This window comes from Falco naumanni, chromosome 12 (assembly GCF_017639655.2).
Source record: "Falco naumanni isolate bFalNau1 chromosome 12, bFalNau1.pat, whole genome shotgun sequence".
Taxonomy (NCBI): Eukaryota; Metazoa; Chordata; class Aves; order Falconiformes; family Falconidae; genus Falco; species Falco naumanni.
Window position 1 is genome coordinate 14,432,018 of NC_054065.1, and position 23,027 is coordinate 14,455,044.

The 23,027-nt window shown below is 41.6% G+C and overlaps 1 protein-coding gene across 1 annotated transcript in view; it reads left to right on the top strand.

The window, feature by feature from the left end:
• The window catches only part of GLP1R (glucagon like peptide 1 receptor), a 58,778-nt gene extending 35,815 nt beyond the window's left edge, over window positions 1–22,963 (top strand). Inside the window, exons 7-12 of the mRNA XM_040612174.1 lie at window positions 5,388–5,448; window positions 9,588–9,657; window positions 10,359–10,447; window positions 14,795–14,933; window positions 15,838–15,879; window positions 19,646–22,963. Of these exons, the coding sequence (XP_040468108.1) occupies window positions 5,388–5,448; window positions 9,588–9,657; window positions 10,359–10,447; window positions 14,795–14,933; window positions 15,838–15,879; window positions 19,646–19,813 (569 nt within the window). The 3' untranslated portion in view covers window positions 19,814–22,963. The remainder of the gene's footprint in view (window positions 1–5,387; window positions 5,449–9,587; window positions 9,658–10,358; window positions 10,448–14,794; window positions 14,934–15,837; window positions 15,880–19,645) is intronic.
• Window positions 22,964–23,027: the final 64 nt, after the last annotated feature.

The window sequence follows — 23,027 nt, forward strand, 5'->3', positions numbered from 1 at the left end:
TGTATATTGATAGGATTCTATAAACCTTCCTGGTTTCTTGTGAGGTAACTGTATTCCTGTAATGGCCACTTGCTTGCTGAGATTTCACATCACACTAAGCTTTGAGATGGCAGCGCTGAATTTTTCTTGTTTCATTTAATGTGGAAAATGTTGTGCTTATGCCTTCTTTTCCTTTGTAAAAGCAGACTTTCATACATTTACGTCAACCCCAAGTGCCACTTATCTTACTGCAAAAACAATGGTTTGTGCTATTTTCAAAGCTGATGAAAGAAAAAAAGGCAGAAACACTAACAGCTTCAACAAACAAAATTCTTAAGCTGATGGCAGAGCAGATAGATGAGTTGTTCCCTTCAGTCTGGAGGTCAGCACAACAGCAGCTAAACAGGATGTTGGTTTAAATAGTTATTATCACTTGCAGAAAAAAAGGAAAAAAAAAAATCTGTTGCTATACATTGCTGGTACCTGGTGCGTCCTTCCTCTGGCGTAAGAGAAATCCTTGCCTACAGTCTCACCTTCTAGAGAGAGCAAAACACTTGCAGAAGAAGGAAGGAAAGCAAGCCACGTAACTATGGAGATCAAGATGATTACTTTTGGGGTTTGATTTGTTTCTCAGGTTGTGCAGCCTCTTAATCAGAGTGTCCAGGACACCTTTGACATTGACTTGAAGCAGATGTGTCCGTGCTGTACAAAGTAGTCTCTGGAGAAGAGCAGTTTATACTGTAACACTGTTGTACCAGCAGCTTTTAGTGAAAAAATGATCTGCTCACATTCAGGAGCAGGGAGGAGGGAGGAATGGGGAAACAACAGCAACATCCCACAGTGACTGTTTGCGACGTCCAGGCAGGAGGAATGGCAGGAGACAACTTTCAGCACTAAAGGCTAAGAAGAAAATGTTAATAAAAAAGCTAAACATTCTCTGAGCTTCTGTGGCAATTTTACACCCAGCTGCATTTGCAGCAGGGAAACTGCCATAAAAAATAAATAATCCCCTTCCTTCCAAACATTGGCAATCCAGGCTTGCTCTAAGGAAGAACGCTTTGAGGGAATGGAGCTATTAAAGGCAGGAAGCCTGGCTAGGGTGTCAAAATCTGCATCCTGATTGCAAGGAAGATCTGACTGGAACAGAGCCAGTAAGAAACCTTCCTTCTGAAGCCCAGCGTGAACTCAGTGTGGCAACAGGGTGCATTCATTGCACTGACCACTTCTTTTTTGTTTTCAAATAAAAATTGTGTTTCAGACAAGGATGTGAAAATAGGTTTTGTGTCCAGGCTGCTTTTGGTAGGAAATGCATGTCAGGAGTGTCTCCTAATTCTCTTCACTCTTTGTCATCTGGATTAAACTCTTTCATGCTTTTTCTTCCTCAGGAAAGGAAAACATTTCATCTTTTCTTCTCACATCTTCAATGCTTTTACTCTTTCTATATCTAGACATATTTATTTATCACTTCTTTCAGTTCCTTATCACATATGTTCATACATCAAGCAGTTGATCAAGTCGGACCGTTCTGGATGGTGTCAGACAGCAAGAGGCGACTGGAGTTCTGACAGCAGCAGCATCTTTCTGGTTTGATGGCCTGATTGTCTCGGAGGTCGAACTTCTCACCACGTGGAAATCAGTGATATCAGGTTACATCTGAAATACGGGCTTATACACAAACTCATCAGTCCTAAAATGCTGTATTTGGAATATGTCCTTATCTAAGGGTCTCTGCAGGATGGCAGTGCTGTGGTCCTACAGAGAAAAATTTACTTCAGGAAGAATCTCTAATCAGTACGTGAGGACGAATGGAGCCTCTCTTGCTCCTCATACATCTTTCTTCCTTGAAATTGCTGTTACGTAAAATGTGGTACAATGCAAAGCTAGAAATACGGTGTCTGTAAGAATGGGAACTTGCGTGCACATCACGGGAAGGGAAGGATCGCATGGAATAGCGCCACCTGGTGACACCTTTCCATGGTAACTGCTACTTGGTGGGCTCCAGAACGAGCCCGAGTTTTTCTGCTCCGTTACCAAAATATCTCAGACCCATTAAATGCGGAGACTGATTTCTACACGCTGTTATCAGAACATGGTAACTTCCATTAGCAGCTCCACAAATTGCTTTCCTCTCTGCTCCTTAGGGACAGTGGAGCGTTGTGACAATGTCAACCAAATGGTGGTTCCTGTGCAGAATTTCTCACCGCTTTCTTCTCTGACGTATCCCATCCCATTATCCTTCTGGATAATGCCTGGTTTTCCAACTTCTTTTTTCTTGGTATGAAGACACCTGGTCAGGTGTAGAATATATAAGCTAGAGTGAAAATAAGTAGGACATGCTGCTTATTTATGCCGCGGGGTGTTAAGATGTTGATTTGGCAGTTCCATTATTTCTCATCGTCTAATATATATATTATTATTGCAGCCTATAATTCAGGTGCCCTGTCCTCTGTCATTTGAAGTTGAACTTTATTAGCTGAGCTGTCAGCATGCTTATTTCCTAATACACTTGACAGATTTCATAATCACTATGTAGTGTTCAAAGATTTTTGGTCAGTTGTCAGCCTGCAAGAATCAACATGGCAGACTATTACGAGCAGGCTGTTGCAGTTTCTGCATCTTCAGCAGTAATACAGTACAGACAAAAGCAGATGTTACCTTTTCCAGAATTCAGAGACCTTTCTGTGGTCAGTTAATTTGGGAAATGATCAACTTTGGAGCTTTCTGTATGACAAAAGGCAAACCTAGAAAGAGTTCAGCCTGTCTCTTAAATAAGCGCATCCTATAAGTGGGTGCAGTTTTTTTCTCAGGTAGCTGATATTCTTTCAATAGCAGCAGCAAGTGAAAGAGGCGTAGGACTGAAACTCAAATGCACCAAAAGAGCTGCGTGTTGGGAGCCCAGGACTGGATTACAGTGCTGATTCTATTAATGAATGGTAGTCACCTATAGTTTATTCGAGGAGCTGTATACAGTTCGCTTCCACTGCCTGCTCAAGCCAGCCAGATTTTTCTTGACTGAGTGAAGTAACCAGAATAATACTTGTATTTGTGTCAGTTAATGCAGGTTGATTAGGTATCAAGATTGCAAATTAATCTGTGGAGAGCCTCAGTGATCCTTGCAAACTACAGCTACTGCAGAGATGTGTCTTTTGCTGTTGTGAATGACTTCTGCAGACTTGAGGTGGGTTAGGGAATTTTCCTGGGGCAGTCTGCTCTTTAGATCTTGACTAGGGCTTTGGAAAACTGGATGCATTCCCATTTGCTGAGACTGTGTCCCAGACAGTTTTCAGAGCCACCCATTTCTCAGGGCAAGGCTTTGTCAGTTTGGTAGATGTCAGATGGTATCCACATAGAATATGCAATGATGTTCAAAGCTGGTGTGTATGTGTTGCACTGTTAAATCTTTGTATGCCATATTAAAATGTGTATTGCTAGCATGGAAAATAACGTGACTGAGTGTTGCAACACCAAGGCACCAGGGGCCTGTGTTACAAGTGGGAGTGGGCAGAAGGTATTGAACAAGTCACCTTGTACATGTTACCTATCAATTTGTAAAATATTTGCATAGCAGGATGCTGGTGCAGTTCAATAATACTGGCCTCTTTCTATCCAGGCTCTTTTGAAATATAATATTAATAACTGATTCACATTTCAAATGTCAGGTAATGTGATTAAATATGGGGATATTTCTGATATATCCAGAAGATGGAGATATCTGAAAATCATCATTGTAATCACTTGATACATCAGTTCCCTCCACTGACATGCACCCTTTGTGCTCTCAGTGTTCATGTCTTATCCTGTAAATTTCATATTAAGAAGTCTTAATTCTCAGAAAAGTCGAGAGAGGAATGATTCAAACTATAATTCGTTTCTATGAATCAAAGGCTCGCTTGCATTTGGAGGGGATTTACAATGAGCCTGTTCTTAATCTGTTATGCTGCTATCAAAGCAGCATGGAGCTCTCGGTAACTTTGCTCCCAAAATATTGTGTACTTTACGTATCAGGTACATCCATGGAACATGTTCAACTGCTTGCCCCAATAATCTTTACTCAATTCATTATCTTTGCTGTTATTCTGACTGTTGGGGTTTTCTTCTTGCTGCTCTCTGTTATCTTTTTTTTTTTTTTTTTTAAACTAATTAAGGAGAATAATTGGTCTTTTGGGTCTGTAGTATTTAGCTGTTCTGACAGGAGAAGAATACGGTACAACAGAGAGAAGGTTTTTGCTGATAATATCCACTATAGATAGTGCTTAGACTGGAAGACATCACAGATTCCCTGTGGCTTCTGCTGGCAGGAGCTGCATATGTGCCCTGTGCAGTGCTTACTGCTGCACGCTGATGTTCTTATGGTCCCTTTCCATACTGGTTCTTAAAAATGCAATAACAAAGCACATTAAATGTTGCCTTTCCTATACAATGTCCATACAGCATCGGGCACTGTCCAAGGACGTACGTATATATGAGTTAGAACATCTTGATCCATCCTTAGGCAGAAATTCCTCATCCTGCTCGCTGAGTCTCAAACCTGCTCTCCTTCACGGTGGGATTTTTTGGCATTCCCTGTGCTAAGTATTGCTTGGTAGATGCACTTCAAAATTATTTTGCAAGACCTAAGCGTTTCATAAATGAAAGAAATTACTTTGAGAGCCTTTGACATTGTAAAGCAAGTAATACTGACAGCTTATGTGGCTTTTCTGTCTTCCCTTTACACCCCAGAAAAACCGACCAGCTGTAGCACATGCACTGTCAGGTAAGCATAGGAGCAAGCCTGTTCTCAAGACCAGATGTATCTGCTGTCATTGCTGCAGCCACTCAGGTCCATGCAGCACCACAGCGCAAACTTGGGACGTCTCGGGGGGGGTGGGGTGGGGTGGGGGTGCTGGGCACACTTGCTCTGTGTCGTGTGCCCACAGTCCCCTTGGCCATTGGGGGTACATGGGGCTCAGTGTGCCAACAGACAGCCTGAGTTTGGTGCTGCCCGGACACAGTGTGGCTGACCCACAAGCAGAAATGTGGATGCAAATGTTCAGGTCAGAGCGCAGTATGCTCCTCTCTTGTGTGAATATAGAGGCTAGTAGAGTTTCCAGGAATTTCATTCCCTTGTCACCTCTGTAAAACTTTCTACAGAAAAGCTGGTATATACAGAGTATGGTGGTGATGGTCTGGTGTTCATTTTTCATGCTTGTTAGGAGCTAGATGGGGGCCCAGGCAAAATGAGTTACATTTATGAGTTACTTGCAGGCTGGATTTCTCATCCCACCATTGACAGCCATCTGTGCTGGGTAGGAGCTGCAACCCTGCCACCAGACAATTGTGTTGCTCATCATTATGTGGGGGGTTTATCCTCCTCTCTGCCTTTCCCTGTCTCTTAATGTCAGTGTCAACCTTGTCTCCTCTCTTCCCAGGTGTGCCAATGCTGTTTGTTATCCTCTGGGGAACTGTCAAGTACCTTTATGAAGATGAGGGGTTGGTTTAGTTCTGATTTTTCTAGCGATTTCGTTTGTGCTGTATGTGTGCGCCAGCAGGTCATTGTTTGCTTTGCGTTCGGTGTGGTTTGCTTTGGCAATGTGCTGAAACTTCACGTAATTGCTTCTGTTTTGTTTGAAGGTCTTGCATAACATTTCAGAAAGGAGCATATGTTTCTTTCTGATCAGAATTTTCTGCATGTCTGAATGAATCTATCATTTTGCAGGTCAAGGAAAGGTATGTTTTGTTTTTCTGTGGTTACAGTATCAACAGTAGAAGTCATCATACCCAACCAAGACCACTCCTGATACTATGCCTTTGGCAGTAGCCTTTACGGTTATGCTTCAGAGGAAGGCAAAAACCTCCCACAGGACTAGCTTATGCCTAGCAGCAGAGACGTGATTGCCTGTTCTTGTTTAAGTTTCCATTATTTAGATCTTTTTAAAACAAAGGCAAGTTCTCTGCCTGCTTACGTTAGTCTTGCTGGTCAACTATACCACGCACAAGACTGGCAAAGCTCAAAATACTTTTCATCCACTTTTACGATAGTGGCTGTTCTGAAAAATTGCCTTTATATATGCTTAATGTACCAAATAGCGTTGTAGTTTGTTGTGGGGTTTTGTTTGGTTTTGTTCTTTTAAGCAAAAGGGAGCAAAGTGGCTTCCTCTTCTCAGTGACAGTGACTGCCTGGAAATTCGGGTAACTTTCTTTGTGATGAAATAAATAACTTCATTCTATTTCCTTTTTACTCTAAGTGTACTATTTATGGGGTCTTCCTCTTACTTGGTTTCCAAACAACCCAGCCAGCACTTTTGTAGAGGGTCCTTTCCTCTTCCCCACCCAGACAAAATCCTTGCTGGAGAGATGCTGCAATGTGAAAATTCAGTGTAGTCAGAGCCACCCCCAGATTTTTTTCCTGATGTTCGTGAGTATTAAGAAATGTCTTTTTTTAAAGTGTCTTTCATAATACTGAACCAGTTCAAAGATGTCTTTTCTGGCTTAAGCAATGCTAGGATTTTCTGACTTTCCTTTTCAAGGTTGACTTGATAATATTCTGTAGCAAGATTGGGGCCATATTGATGTATTGCAAGTTTTGTTGAAATTATCAGACTAGGTATAGAGAACACGCAGCCTCTGAACAAGCGATGTTCCATGGGCATATCTTCCCATGGATGCAGAAAATGTATTCAAAGTGCTCATGCTGAGCCTCCTACATTACGCAGTGCTCAGAGCTGATTTATATTTTCTATTAAGGAAAACTGTCACTCACTGCCTTCAGCGGACCTTAAAAAGGGGTAATTTTGCACCTTATTGAATTTTCTAAATCTTGTATAAATATTTGTAAAATACAGCCCATAAATAACCACGTGCAGCAGCTTCTCTGAAAGGCAAGATTTCTGTGCCTTGGGCGGGCATTTGCTGGAGCAGCCAGGGATATCTTTCATGCTGTTTGTCATAGCACTGTCACCATGGATGTGCAGTGGGCTGTAAATTTAATTTGTGACTTAACTACTTCCCTGACTATGAGGAATAATGGGAAGTAAATGTGGTCAGGACTGGAAATTTGTGGGAGTCCTATGAACGCTACGTAGCCTTTTGGATAAAACACTGAAGCCTGCAAGACATACTTGCAGGCTGGCTCCTTTCCTTACACATGCAAGTGTGGCTTACAAAGGAGCTGCTGTTTTAAAAAGTGGGCTACTGAAAAAGACTTTGTCTGGACTAAAAATAAAATTAAAGGTAAGCTGTGCTTCTTAGTTATTAGACTATGCCTAAAGAGCTGATACTTAGACATCTTTGTTTCTATCTGCAATTAATTATGGGAGTAAGATAGCAAGCCTACAGTCCTTTTAAAAAATGGAGTCATACAGCTGTACATCCTTAAGGTAAAAATTCAGTGTTTTCATTTTTAGAAAAAGAATACCAGATCGGTAAGCAAAGGCAGAAACTTCCCAGTGCATTTGTTTCACTGGGCCAGTTCTCCGTTTGTGGCTCTGAGGCTGTTAGTTAGGCCAAGCATCTTCTGAGTGGCGCTGAGCAAACTGCAGGGACAGATCCTAAACACACTAGAGGGTGATATATTTATCAGTGTGGCAATCCCAGAAAGCACAAATGGACAAGAAATCAGGCACAGATCTATCAATTTTATTTTCTGGACATTTTAATGGCTGTGACAATTTGAGCTGTAATGACATTTTTATTGCACATATTTGTATAAATTTAAAAGTAGTTAAACTGCTCTGTGCCACAGGAAGTAAATTAATACACACAGAAATGTAGCTGAGTTAATGTAAAGAATCATTTTTCAGCCTCCATCATTATCAGGAAATTCTAAAATTGCCTCTGCTTCCACTGCAGCTAGTCAGAAAATTAGAACTGCACTTCTAGCCATGCCTATTATCCTGCCGGTCTTGAGGAGTTCAAATAAAATTAATTGTAAAGGCTCCATGAAGCTGGCTGCCAGTCACACGTACCAATTAAGAAGTTCTTCTGTTACTCAGGTTCCAGCTCAGGTACGCTGACTGCACACAGTACATACACTTTTTTCTCCAGTATCTAAAATACAATTGAACTGTAGGTTGCGGAGTTGCTGGTTGCAATAATATGCTTGTTATATGCATTAAACTGAAATTGCAAGGAAAAATGAAATCCTGAGACCTTCTTGGGCTTGCAGTATCTGCAAAGGAATATAGAATTGCCACCTCCAAGCTGTTCCACTTTCCTCTCTAGTATGTGAGGGCACGTGGGTGTGTTGTTGTAGCGTGGATCCCTACCACGTGCTGCACGGTTTGCTAGTTTCTCTCAAGTTGACTGTCCCATTACAAGGTTGGGGAGGGTTTACTCTCTGCCAGCATCGCCCACGCTGAAGTTTCATAGACCTGTTAAGAAAACTTCAGGAAAATTGAGCATATATATGTTTTGGTGGATGAGATTTGGAGATGGAGAAACGTGTTTTGTGAAGGAACCTGTTTTCTGCAGTGCTGTTTCATAGTTTATGTTTCACAGCCTGTGTAGCTCAGAAACCTGCTTGCTTTACTGACTGTTGCTTTTGAGTAACGCTTAGCAATATGGCAGGAGGCTAACAAAAGTTATTTCATAGAAATATTAAGAATGCTGTCACTGCAGCGGCAAGTGAAGTGGCATGTAAACACTGCCCTAACACATGGGCACTGTGCACTCACACGGCCCATCACAGTCAGGGGTGGCTGGCTGGGGCCGGAGTGCGACCTGAAAGAACTAGATGTACAAGCGCCCGAGAGTAAAGTTCACTTCAAACCAGTGACCCCAAACCGTGGCTTTCAGGCATCATTTTTCATGTGATTTTTCTCGAATGTTGCTCAAGGACATAGGAATTAAAAAAGCTAAAATGAGACTTACGGGGAGAATTAAGTATTATATTGCCTGCAGCATGTTACTTGGCAAAGGACTAGCTGGCCAACAAAAGTTGGGAACTATTGCTCCCATCTTTGATTTTACTTGCTTATAACCTTTAAAACTCCCTTTGGGCCTGAAACCTGTACATATATACTGAAGAAACTGGAGTTTGCTGCCTTAATTGCTATCTCCTGGTTGAAATTAGTAGGTCCTTTTTGAAAATAAGGACAAATAAAATAGATGACTGATCTAAATACTGATACAAGGAAAGTGATGGTAGGTAATGGGATAAGGAACTAACAAACAGTTAAATAATAAGATAACCTGACAGTGAAGGCCGAAGAGTAATAAAAAATAATGCAGAAGAAGAAGGATAGGAATCATGAAGGCGAGGTATGACTCAAACAGATTCCCCCCCTTCTCCTTTCAGCCACATGACAAATTTGACCTTGGTTTTAATGGAGAAAATATTCATAATTAAGTGATGATAATTCATAGCAATATGTGGGGGAGAGCTGGCCATTAGTGAGCAAGAAAAGCCAGCAAGTAGTATCCAGTTGGATTAATAGCTGCAATAGTACAAAGCATTCAGTGTTTCTAAGAAGCAACTGCATCTGTTTCCATGTCAGCATGATACGCTTTCCTGGTATCTAGTCCTCAGTAGTGTTTTCCATTTGCATTGTTGTGACAGAATGAAAAACAGGAGATTTTAGTAGTGGACTGAGAGTTTTTCTTCTGTCTCCTTCTTTTTGCCATCTTCCTAGCTGCTGGACCAGAAACTATAACATGAATTACTGGTTGATCATCAGGCTGCCCATTCTCATTGCCATTGGGGTGAGTATGGCACGTGTGCAGCAAGCTGGCAGGTTTCCATGAGAACGGGACATGATGCAGTACAAAGACCAGATGTGGGCATGGCTGTTGTGCATGTCCAAAGGAATAACCTTTGAAGGCATTGACATTTTCACTCAGAAATGTGATTTTTATGAAACTGAATGGGTTTCTGTCACTGGAATTCCCAACTAGTGTTTTGCTTGTTTAATTTGCCCACATGTTATAGTGGCAGCACACGATAACAAAACAGCATGCCACAGCAATCCAGTTTAACACCCCTGTGTGCAGAAACGTAGTACAGGGAGGTAATATTCCAGGTACTGAGCTACAGAAGAGCATCAAATTGCGTGGCATTGTGGAGAAATGCTACATTCTGCAGCCACACAATACCATGTCAGTCATGCCTCCAGATGAGTCAGAAAGACAACTCACACCTTTACTGTGTTCCCTCCCCAGAGATGTAGGTGACTTCCTCTGCTTTCAGTGAACTGCCTGTGTTTTCCAAGTTGGCTGGTGCATTCACAAAGGATGCATTTAGAGCACAGTTCCTTAGCAAGGAGTTGAGATCCATGGCAAATTCTGCAGCTGCACAGCAGCAGCATGCACAGGGACCTACGCGTGCATACACAGCCCAGCTTTTTTTAAGACTTATGCACATGTGTTTCTTGATGATGATATAAATCCTTCTTTCATTTCTCCAGGTAAATTTCCTGATCTTTATCAGAGTTATATGCATCATCATCTCCAAACTACAGGCTAATTTGATGTGCAAAACTGACATAAAATGCAGGTATGTCGTATGGTGATCTGAGACTTTTCATGTTCATCAAAATGGAAGTAGACAAGGAGGTACTTGAGTGGATTGACAATGGTGGTTGAAGATCACAAACCTCGAGTAATGCCCAGGGGTGGTGTCGTGCATTGGTATGACTACTTGGGCAGTCAGTCTCCAGAAAAGCAAAAGCCTCCTGGTTAAAGCCAGGGCAGGTGTACACCTGTGTTACAGATTAACAGAAGGGTTGATCTCCGAGTTCGTTACTTTACAGTTTTCCATAATATTGGATGAATATTAATTAAGCAGATATTTTTTTAAATACTTGCAGCATATGCAAGTACTGGATGTGAAGGTCCTTGAATGTGTCCAGAGTTGGACAAAAGGTGGAAGGGCTGGAAGGCACATCCTATGAGGAGCAGCTAAGAAGGAGGCTGAGGGGTGACCTCTTTGCCCTCCACAGTTTCCTGGGGAGGGGAAGTGGAGAAAGAGGTCTTGAACTCTTCTCCCTGGAATCCAGTGATAAGATCGGAATAGGATAGGATCCAGTGACAGGATTCTTGGGAATGGTTCAAAGCTGCACCAGGGTGGGTTCAGACTGGACATTGGGAAGCATTTCTTTACTAAGAGGGTGGACAAACACTGGAACAGGCTTCCTAGAGAGGCTGTCGATGCCCCAAGCCTGTCAGTGCTTAAGAGGCATTTGGACAATGCTCTTAATAACATGCTTTAAGTTTTGGCTGGCCCTGAGTCAGTCAGGCAGTTGGACTACACAATCATTGCAGGTCCCTTCCAACTGAAACAGTCTATTCTATTCTAGTCTAGTCTAATTTGAAAAAAAATAATATGAGTAATAGAAATAAAAAAATTTGCTTCAATGAAGATCAAGATAGGGTTCATTTAGAGTGCTGCTCCTTATTCTTCTTGCTAATTTTATTGAGACAAGCTTTCAATCTTGAATGCATAGGATGTTCCAAGAAAGATGTCAGGGTTATCAGAGAAATGTTCAATTTTTGTTTTGCAGGCTTCACCCTGTCTGTGTCTGTATTATTCCTGTTATTTAATCACCTTGCTAAGAATCATGGTCACATTCTTCATTTCTGCATCTTGGAGAATACTTTTGTATTGCAGTCTGAAAAATAAGTAGATCTAACAAGTTAGCTATTGAATTAACTAGTGTGGAGCTACATGCTGTGGTGGCTGGACTGCTACTGGCAGTTGACTTAGTCTGAAGTTGGATATTTCAATGCTGCAGCCTTCTAAGCTAGACACAGCATGTATTTTGATGCGTTCTCGTCAGAGTATAGTGTTGCTTTCTATGTTGCCTGCCTTTTTTACCTCACGTGAGATTTTTGGAAATCCTAATGCGTGTTTAGAGCTTCAAACAGAGAAAAGGAGACTCATTTTAATAACCTGTAGGCTTTGCTTTCATGCCTACTGTTTTTTTGAATATATGTGACCTCTATTTGCCAGGGTAAAATTGTGATGGCTTGAAGCTATTTAAAAGTCTGACTGTAAATTTACCCTGTCAAGGGAGAAATCCCTTGCCCTCATGGCTTCTGCAAGCAACAGGAAGGTTTGATGCAGTTGAGCCATATCTGAGAGGTGCACGTTCATTCATTTCTTTGTGTTGTGTGTTAAAAAATCTGCTGTGTAAACAGCAAAACTTTATCAGAAAAGGATTTGCCTAGCAACAGAGTCTTTTTCACTGATGAAGTCTATGGTCTTGGTGGTCCATCTGGAGTTGGTGGTTATAGCCATAAGCTTTGGGGAGATTTTTTTTCCCCAGAAGAGTTCAGTGCACTGATATGTTTCTGGTGATAACAAGACCAGTAACCAGAGATTCCTGTATCAGAATTCCCACCCCCCTCTCTCAGCCTTATTTTCTGCTCAAGGACACTAGAAAAGATTTTGGGAGGAGGGAAGATAGAACTGCTACGTTGAAATATGTTATTTTAAACAAGGACTAGTCTAGGTGCCCTATAAAGTCACTAGCTTAGGTATGCTTGTGTATGGAAAGGAAAAAAGAGTGGTTTGCTCTCAGGCCAGCCTTCCCTTCACCTCTCTCCTGTTGCCCATTCATTTGACAAAGAGAGAGCTAACTGTTCAGTATGGCAGCAAATCCCTTTTCTCTACAGAAAGTCTGGAATTGTGGAGAAACTTCTCCCCTTGCTCAGGGAAAGGATTTTCTTTAGGGAGGTCTTAATTACCCAGGAAGCCTTTTCGTTGGACTTCGCATGGCTTCCTGTTCAAGGCAGAGCTCTCCAAATGTCCCATCCAGAACAACCAGCATTCACTAAATAATCTAGGGGATTGCTGTACACCTACACAACTCCGGTCTCTTTACCCAGGCGGTGTCTGCAGCATCAGCTTCAGGCAGGTGGTGGTGGAGCAGAGCCTTCATCACAAGACTTGCTGATAAGCTGCTCATTTAAACAAGCCTCCTATCCCCTAATGCAGTGGTCTGCCTACATCCACTAGAGATCTGCATTTATGTTTACCTGTATGTATAACTTTATTTTATTTATTTAATTTCAATAGTTGCTTTGATTCACCATTCCTCGGTCCTTGTGTATCAAGGACATTGGCAGGCCAGTGGATGGGCTGACAGGAGCCTTGCATTTGTTGTGTAACCATACAGGATGGGCACTGGTGGGGGAGAAAGCAACTTTAGAGAAGACCCAGGGATGTTGAGGACCACATGTTGAACATGATTCAGTAGTGTGCCCTTAGGACAGTGTAGGCTGACTGCATACTGGGCTGCACTAGCAAGAGCATAACCAGAAGGTCAAGGGAAGTGACCGATCCCCTCTATTCAGCACTTGTGAGACTGCCTCTGGTGTCCAGGCTGAGGCACCCCAGTAGAAGGAAGACACTGTGTCCTGCCCCTCCAGCCCCATGGGACTTGCATCAGTTTTGCACCAAGCTAGTTCAGGGCCTGGACCAGGTGACATAGGTGGAGGTGCTGAAAACTAGGTTTATTCAGTCTGGAGAACAGAAGACTAAGCAAGGATTTAATTGCAGTCTTCAGCTACCCAACGGTGGTTATACCGAGAGTGGAGCTGGAGTCTTGTCAAAGGTGCACAGTCAAAGGGCACAAGTGGCAGAGTTCATAAGTTATAGCAAGAGAAATTCTCATTACTTGTCAGAGGTGAAAAAAAAAAAATGCAGAGTGAGAGTGCTCTGATGCTGGAAGAGGGGCCCAGAGGGGCTGTGGAGGAGCTTGGAGACATTCAAATCTTGGCTGGACACAGCCAAGTAACCTGCTGTGAACTGGAGTTGGACCAGAGACTTCCAGAGGTCCCTTCCAACCTGGATGATTACATGATTCAGAACAGCAGCCAACAGCCCTGGGGCACGCAAGACCTGCTAAGTACTGACAGCCCTGAAAATTGAGTGATTTTGTATCCACTCAATTGTCTCAAGACAAGGTTGTTGTGAGGCATCGATAGGTTCTGTGGCCCAGGATAGCCCTATAAACTCCTGTCTGAGGCTCGAGCATCTTTCGTTATCCTGCTGGGTGGCTAGCTTGTATGTCTATCAAGAGAGTTCAGGACGATTCTTGTGAATGTTTTCCTGTGGTTCTATCCCTGAGCATTGCTCTTGCACAGGTGAAAAATGTTTTATTTCAGGTCAGTTTGTCTTTTTTCCTTTCCTAGCTGTGTCTTTGAACTTGCCGTTTATATCATGGAGACATCACTCACTTTAAGACAGTTTAACTGCTTTTACAAAGTCATCTGCAGTTACGGTTAGTTTTGATGTTTTGGAGATTTAACACACCACAGCAGTGAGAAGGAATGGCAAGTACTCCTTCCTTTGCCAAGATATTTTTTTAAAAATTCTGTTATTTTATATGCTTTGTGTGTGTGCATATATATATAAAATTATATAATTTTTTATGTATTTTAAAAATTACTGATAGATTATTTCTTTCAGGCCATCAGCAAGGTAGGTTTTGGTCATCTTTCCCGCTTACAGATGGGGAAAAAGGATAGACACACAAGATGACATCCCAGGTACAAGAAAGCTCATGGCTTCCTCCCGAGTTTGGAAGATTTTCCAGGTGAAATACAGCCAGCAGCTGAAGAGAGCGTTTTGCTTTCAGCAGGAAACAGTCTGCAGTGGAGTGGGAGGGGCAGTTAAAACATATGGATATCTGCTAAGTTTATTTTGAGGATCTTTTTTGTGGGTTTTTTTTTCTGTAACCTCTGAAGGAGGACCCTGCGACACAAAGTGGTGCAGTGACTTACCAAAGCTGCCATTTGTGACAGAAGCAGAATGCAGGAACAGTGACTCCCAGTGATCATTGGGATCAACAATGATCTACTCAGTGGCATTGCTTTTTTTCTTTCTTTGTGATCTTAGGCTGGCCAAGTCTACGTTGACTCTGATCCCGCTGCTGGGGACCCATGAGGTCATCTTTGCCTTTATTACTGATGAGCATGCCAGAGGGATGCTGCGCTTTGTGAAGCTTTTTACTGAACTCTCCTTTGCTTCTTTCCAGGTAGCACTTGCACTGTGCCCCTGTCCCCAAGAAGTTTTTAAACTTCTTGTTGGGGACCTGCTTTCTCTTGCATTCATTGCATGTTCCCTGTTCTTTATATTTCTTAATTTAGCGTGGATATTACAGCATTATGATTGTGGAAGGGAAAGTATAAGGACTAATTTTTAACAGCCTACTTAGATGTTAGTATCACATACTCTTATTTTCAAAGTCTTAAATTTACCACAATAAACAGGTATTCCTATCCATGTATCAATATCTACTTCCTCTGGGACACTTCAAGGCAATAATGAAATTAACTGTGATTTCCTGTAATTGTATCGTGGCATTGCTGAAAGCAAATTTTGTGGTTTCTCCAGTGTTTCTGATACTCCTTGGAAAATCTGGGCTGTGAGAGGTAGCTGTCTACAGCTGTAACTGCATGTGAGGAGGATGTAGGTTTACTGTGATTTTTGTAGCTGTTGCCCATTTCAAAAGAGTCTCCTTGTCTAAGGGAATGGAATAATTATTTTTCTAGTTTCCCTGCCTACCGACTCATTCCCTTGTTTATCAAGCACAGAGCTGTATTTAAGATTACTGTGAATCATTCTCTTCGGAAGTGTTTGTAACTTGAAATCAAGTAAGGAAAAAGAAGGGGAAAGGAATCTAGAAAAAAAAAACCAAACAGGTTAAAGAAAAGAGTATCACCTTTCTCCTAAGACTGTGTGCTTTGAGACATAGTTTGGTCAGATCTCTCCTCTGTCATCAGAGCTGAGAAGGGACCACAGGGTGTCTCCACCTTTCAGTCTTATATGGGACATGCCAGTGTGGAGACTTTAGCCCTCTGCAAGTTTTTCTGGCAAAGCAAGGAAGCTGCTCTGCTCACTGCTTTTCTGTTTGTTTGTGTTTCTTATTTTTCTATCAGGGACTGATGGTTGCAATTCTCTACTGTTTCATCAATAATGAGGTAAGAGAGACACTAGTTCTTCCAATTTGCCTTATCAGCATCCACTGTAGGAAAAGAAAATTGAAAATGGTCTTGAAATGCTGAATTATCCTTCTTCAGGATTGTTACTTTTTTTTTTTTACAGACCCTCCTCTGTACAGCTATACAGGATAACTCCTCAGACAAATGTTGGAAGGAATTCAGGCAGTATAATTTATGGCCACTATTTGTAGACATGAAATCTTGCAAGTTTTCTTGCTTACAATTATATATAGTTTGCACTGCTGGAGCTTTTCTTTTATTAAGAATTACAGCCGATGCTCTTAATCTGTCTCACAGTGCAGCTTATTTCCTTGTTTTGGTGAATGTGGGAGTAGAGCCCATTTTATTCTGAGAAACTCAGCTCAGCTGGCTGGTGAGGTTGGAGAGTCCTCTTGGCTAATGCCTGTACAGTTTGGTTTCCCTGTGGCCCAGCTACCTGAAGACATCACCTCTCTCTCATTCAGGCTGAACTTCATGGGGTGGCAACCTCTCCCACAAACCCAGAAGAAACATAGCAAGGGCTTTTAGTTAATTGATCACAAGTACCATCCTCTGTGTCTTCTGTTGAATTGCAGCCCTGTTGTGGGAGAGGGTGTTTTTTTGTTTCAGTATTGCAGGAATCTCTCATGTCACCTAAGTGATTATTCATTCATTCATTCAGCAGCCAGGTTTGCAAGGGAAGCAAAGACTACTAATTTGGCAGTACATTATTACGTTTAATGCACATCAATGTGTTTTACAGTCATGTTAAATCTACTTTTAAACATGACACGGTAAATCAAGATCACTTTAGAGATAGACCTCATAGAGGAATTGAAATAAATAGAAAATGTTCTACTTGTGTCATTATGGCCAGGCTGGAGTCAACAGACAAGCAGCAGGCATCCTGAATTAAGCCCTGCAGGAGACTGTTCACTTTTGTAGCTTGTGGGTAAGATTTTGTTGAAGTCAATTTGTTAATTGTACTGCTTACGAAAGTCAAAGGTAGTAGCAGCAGGCTTTGCTCAAGCATGAGTTAGAGAACATTTGTTTCAAATCCCTTGTACAGCTTTGCAGGTGTACTTTCATCCTGAAAGGCAGCACCGTCTGCTGGTACATATGTATTTCTTCTGATTCACTGGGGCCTTTGCTCATAGACCCCCTGTGCAGCCGCAGCCAGGCCTCTCATGAGGAATGCCCAGTAATTTCCTCCATGTGATACATGGGCAAAGTTACATCACAGCCCAAACTTTATTACAAACCCTGAAACAGATAGGCCTGTTTCATCTGAGGGAACTTACTGTGAAGTAGCCTACCTGCATTTCTTAGAGGTCCTCCAAATCTCTTGTTGCTATAGCTCTCTTGCCCTTGTAATATAATTGACAAAATTCAACCACAATGTGCTCAGCTTCACAGAAAGCTGACAGACAATTTAGGATGAATTATTTTGCTTGTTCCAACTCATGTTAAAAGAAGGGAGTAGGATTTTGTCAAGCCCAGTCATCAGTATCCATAAAATAAATCCATGTAAAAAGTTTGATTAGGTCAAGTCTCTTCTATTTCTTTCCTAAACTACACACAAAATTTTTCCTAAACTAAGTGAGAAACTCTTTTTCTTCTGACAGACAATACGTACCTGAAGACTATCCTTTTTTGCAATACGGTCTATATTTTTATCTGTGACTCATTGACTCCTTTTCTTTTGCCTTAACCATACAGAATGTAAGTTTTTTTGCCAGTTCTGATGCCAGATCAAGAGTAGAAATGATGCTAGAAGCTAAATTAATGTCCTCTTCTAGAATCTGCTTAGGGAAAACTATTAAAATATGTTCATGTTTCAGTCATATTTCAACTGAAAGATCCTGGATTTGCTCTGATATTGCTTTGAAGCTAACAGCAGGGTCTCATGAGATTGCCTGTTATCACCGGTGTTCTTTGGAAAATGAGCTGGGCATACATATGACCAGTTTTTCTGCAGTTGCTTTTTGTAAGAAATATTCTAAACCACAGAGATGTTGCCTCTTTCCACCAGAACTAGTTTAAACTGGTTCAGGTTTCATTTTCTGTAGTCTTGCTTCTTCTTTTTCCTCCTTCCTATCACAATGGAAGTACACTTCTTTTCTATGTTAAAGAATATGTCCTGAACTATAGGGCTCCGGAATTCTAATTACTGCCCAGTCTTCCCTTTTTCATTTCTTATCATTCTCTACACAGACTATCCACTGAACTTTTCCACCAGCTCCATCCCATCCCATTTCAGATCTACATTCCTTTCACTATGATTTGTTGAGATTTTCTTTTTGCTGGTGTAACTTTTTTGTAATCAGATTCCAGATTCATTGCTGCACTCTCAGCATCCTCACCCATTAGCTGCATTAAGCTCAATCAGCTGCTGTCTGTCTTCTCCACCTCTAACCTCTACAACCATCTTTTCAAAGTTCCCATACCTCTTCTCTTTCAAAATACTCTACATAAAAAATTTTCCTTCTTCTCCTTCCTCATGGGAGCTTTGTTCCTGGTTCCGTTTTCCCTGTATACCTTATTTCTAGGGAATCTTAACCACCAAGGGAAGACAATTGGTTATTATACAAGGTTTTGCCTGTGTTTTTTTAGGGCTGTCTCACAGACTCAGTATTTCACAATGAACAAGCAGGGAAGACAGACATACAGCAGCTGCTTCCCTAGCAAGTTTCCCTCAGAGTATGGAGGTTCTAGCAGCCTGGGTATGATGACGAGCCTGTCCTGGAACTGCCATCAACCTATTTAGTTTCTTGGTCATCAGCACCGGACCCAGTACCAGCCCTAAAAGGAAACAAAAAAAGAGCTCTCCAGAGAAGGCTCACTTGAGTGACACACCTATAGTGAATTTACTTCCAGGCTGAAGAACACACTATAATGAATTGATCATTTCAATTTTGTTCAATTTTGTGTCCTCTGCCTTATGTGTTAAAAGCTAATGGAGGTTCTTACTTCAGTCAAGTTGCAAGAACTTTGCCCATGGAACAGGCAGCTCTAAATGCTGTTCTTGTTTAGCAGTTACAAGACCCTGGATAAATTTCCAAATGAGTGGAGGTTACACAGTTTAACCCAGAACCTCTCACTGGGTGAACATATTCCCTAGCTTTAGAAAAAGCTAGTATCTGGAATAAGATATTGTAATTGCTATTAAAAAAAAAAAGGGGGAGGGGGGGAGAAGTACAGTCTTTAACGTGCTTCATTGTTGTTTTTGCTATTCTGAATAAATCTTCATTTTTCTATTTAATTATCTTTGTTCTTTGAATATTTTTTTTAAAAATTGTAGTTCAAGACATGATACTGTTTAAACCAAACCAGAAGTTAAAACAGAACTGTTAAGAATATCTTAAGACAGTATTGAGCAGGAAGCCAGTCTTTTCCATCATTTCATGGCTGATAAGCAAAATCAACTTAATTGTTAGTACAGCTAGGGCATAGAGTACATTTAGTATTGCAGCTGAATACAATTTAGAATAAAATAATGAAGGTAAGATTTCCTGGTGCATCAAAGAGCTTTATTTCTGCAAGGGAAAGAGAATGCTGTCGTTATTTTAAATAGTGAATACCTTACAATGGACTAATGAGATAACTGGATAATTTGAAGCAATAATATCACAAGTTTAAAGCACTGCCAGCTTTTCTCAGAAGTATGGTATCTTTATTTTTGCCTTGCTCTTTTCTAATGGAGTCATTTTAAAGATCTGATTAGTTCTACATTAATTCCTTTTGTTTCCTTCTTTGCTTCTGTTAGGTTCAGATGGAGTTTCGAAAAAGCTGGGAGCGCTGGAAATTGGAACATTTCTATGTTCAGAGAGACAGCAGTATGAAACCTCTGAAGTGTCCAGCCAACAGCATCAGTAGTGGAGGCACAGTAGGCAGTAGTGTCTATGCTGCCACTTGTCAGGCCACATTCAGCTAAGGTTTCTGCAGGTGAATCAGACTGAGAGCAATGAACTGTATAATATACCTGGAAACCCTCAAATACCCAAGCAAGTGGCTTAAGTATGCCATCTCCAGCAAGAAACTTAAGCATATGCTGCTCATTGCCTGCAGGCTGTTGGACAAAGGTTTCTAGGGAAAGCAATCTGCTAATGTAATCAACACATCAGAGGAAAAATTGATCATGTCTAAAGTAAGTTAAAAGAGTTTCTTCCTATTTGCACACAAGGCCTCCAGGTATCCAAAACCTAAGCATAGCATTGATCCGGTCTGAAACCACAGGGTCAATGGCTTATTATTGTTGAGTGGGTGAGCTGACTGATCGACCGATTGAATTACAAGGATACAGAATATCATTATTGCCAAAAAATAGACTTAGACCTTTATGGGGATAGGGCGAGGTAAAACCAGTTTTAGAAAAAAAGCACTTAGTGAGGCACAACTTGCATTTTAGGGAAGAATCAGTTTTGTAGTAGTAGTTTCCCAAAGCTAAAGTTGAAAATATGCTTACCTGTTTTCTGGGTAGGTGAAGAACAGCATCCTGAAGGTCTATCAATACAGCAGGTAGGGTGGTGTACATTTCATGCTCTTAAGCTTCACTTGAAAGAACCAAAACCAGTACATGGTAGGGGCCTCTTCCGTTATTAATAAGTATGCATTATATCGACACGGATGGAAATATCCCCTGAAGGCACAGCCCTTCCGTTTTTGTGGTACTCTGCCTCTCCAGCTGGAGCTGGCACACAGGATAACAGGGACAGAACAACGACTTGTGCCTTAAGAGGACATTTTCTTTCCAAGCTGTACTCTGCTGCTTGTGGGTGCAAACATGCAGAAGTCAGCTTGCAGCCATCGGTGGTCTTGGGCTTTCACCTGCTTGGAAAAGCTTGGGCAGGCGGCAGCGCGGGCTCGCTGCTGCTGCTGCTCCCGCTGCTGCTCCCGCCCTGCGCCATCTCCCCGGGCGGCGGGCACTGCGGTTCAGCACGCGGGACAGCTCCCGGACCCCGCCCGCCCCCCCAGCCTGCCGGCAGCGGGACCCCCAACATCCCCCAAACCGCCCTGAGCTCAGCTGGCTTTGGTCTGTTTAAAAGTGCCAGGGCTCCTGCAGTGAATGCATCTGCGCTGCTAATTGCGTTACCCTCCCTGATGCTCACAAGAGTTGCTGAGGAAAAAAAACCGTAAGTACCTTTACAAGCAGGACATGATCCACTGCATCACTTAGTAACAAGCTTTACATCTCTTTACTCAGCTTTTACTCAGCCTCCCTTTACAACAAAGAGGCAAGGTGCCAAAGACTAGCTCTGAGAATAGCCCTCTCCATACATTTCTTGTAATAAGTAACTTCCATGGCATAGCAGTGAAGACTACTCAGCAGACATTACCACCCCCACCCCTGATCTTCAAGTCTCTCTTTGCACTTATATCCACAGCCCCATTGCCAAGAAAGTGGACTGGATATTCTGTCATTCAACATCTTCCCTGCCTGAAGCTAGATTGCTTTGCATGGGATTATTTAATCATTGTATTAGAATCCAAATTGCCAACAGGCTGGATTACTTTTGCAATCATCAGGTTAGAATTGAATCAGAGAGGATGTGTTACCTTCTTCTGCTATAATGCTTGTAATTGAGCTCCAGGGGGAGGTGGGAAAGTCAGATGTGTTTTAGAAATCCACCACAGTTCTCAGGCTGGCTTACGTACGTTTAGCATGCTGGCTTCTGTGCAGGCCGTTTCCAGGCTTTTACTTCTAACATTAGCTGCAGAGCTGACCTTGGAATAAAGCACCTCAGGTTCTTCTGTAAATTTAACAACTAGCTTCTGTTGTTGTGTGACCATGAATACACCACCTGACTACTACACCCATATGTTAACTGCTGTCCTATAATTTAATTAAATTAGCTTCCTGTATGTAGAGTATGCTTGATGTTTCTATTTAACATCTACCCTTAAGTGCTCTGAATAGGAAAAGACTGATGAAGTTAGTCACTGGTAGGTGAAAAGGCAGCATGATGACAGATGAAATTTATAGCCGTATGATAATGCACACTGGAGGGAATAATTTAACTTATGAATATTCAAGAGCGGGTGCTAGTTTCCAGGGCTCTACTTAGTTGTGTGCAAACCTGGAAAAAAAAAAGTTTCTGCTACTTGCACAGCTGTCAGCAAGTCAGGAAGTTACAGAACTGTTTTAAATCACTATTATGCTGGAAAAAGTATATGTAACAAATGAAAGAGGACCGACGCAGGAATAGAAGGCATTTACACACATATAACAAACCTGTATTTAGTTGCTGTCACAAGATTCTTTCAACAGTTTCACACACTTTTGAGTTACTAGGCTCTTGTCCCTCCTAAGAACTGAGGGCTCTTGGTGCACAAGAATAGCTCTAACACCAGATGTCAAACTTACCTTGGTAACTTCTGCCTTGTTAGAATACAAGAGAAAAATAAGATGACAAAGTGAGATCTTAGCCAAGCAGAGGGTTGTGGTGGAACTTTTTTCTCCCTCTCTCTGATTAAGCTCTCACTTCTTCAAACCTTGTTAAATCCCCTCCAAGTACTGAGGGAAAATCTCAGTGAAAGCAAGTGCCACCAAAGCAGAATTACAGTAATTGTGTATTGTGGGAAATAGTTTTGGCAAGGCCTAATCACCAATTTCTCCATCGCACTTCATCTCCTTCAGTAAAACCTTTTACAAGCCTTTATTATTCATGCCAGCTCTACTTCAGAATTTATAATGTGCATTTATTTGAGTAGCATGAAATAAGCAAACCAACACAAAGCCCTGGAACATACAAACCGCGTGATTTTTTTTCCTGTGCCTTTCAGCTTCATGCTCACTTACTGTGGTAACTTGTTTCATGAAGCATTAAATAGAAAATAGAAGCCTATGAATTCACCTGGACATAATGTAACTAGAGTTTATAGCAAATGAAAACTTTACTTCCAGCACTGCTGCTATAAAGTTTTATAATTTCATGGATGTTACCTGATATTTAATATTTATTTGCATGTATTTCCTTGTTTTAAAACCCACAGAATCAAACTGAGATGTCAGATTATCAACTCCCCATAAACACCATGCTGATGTTTATTTTTATCCTTGTGAATAAAGTTTCAACTCTCAAAATCCTATCACTTACTGCTGTATTTACTTTAAGTATCACCTGACTACTTCTTACTCTGTAATTAGA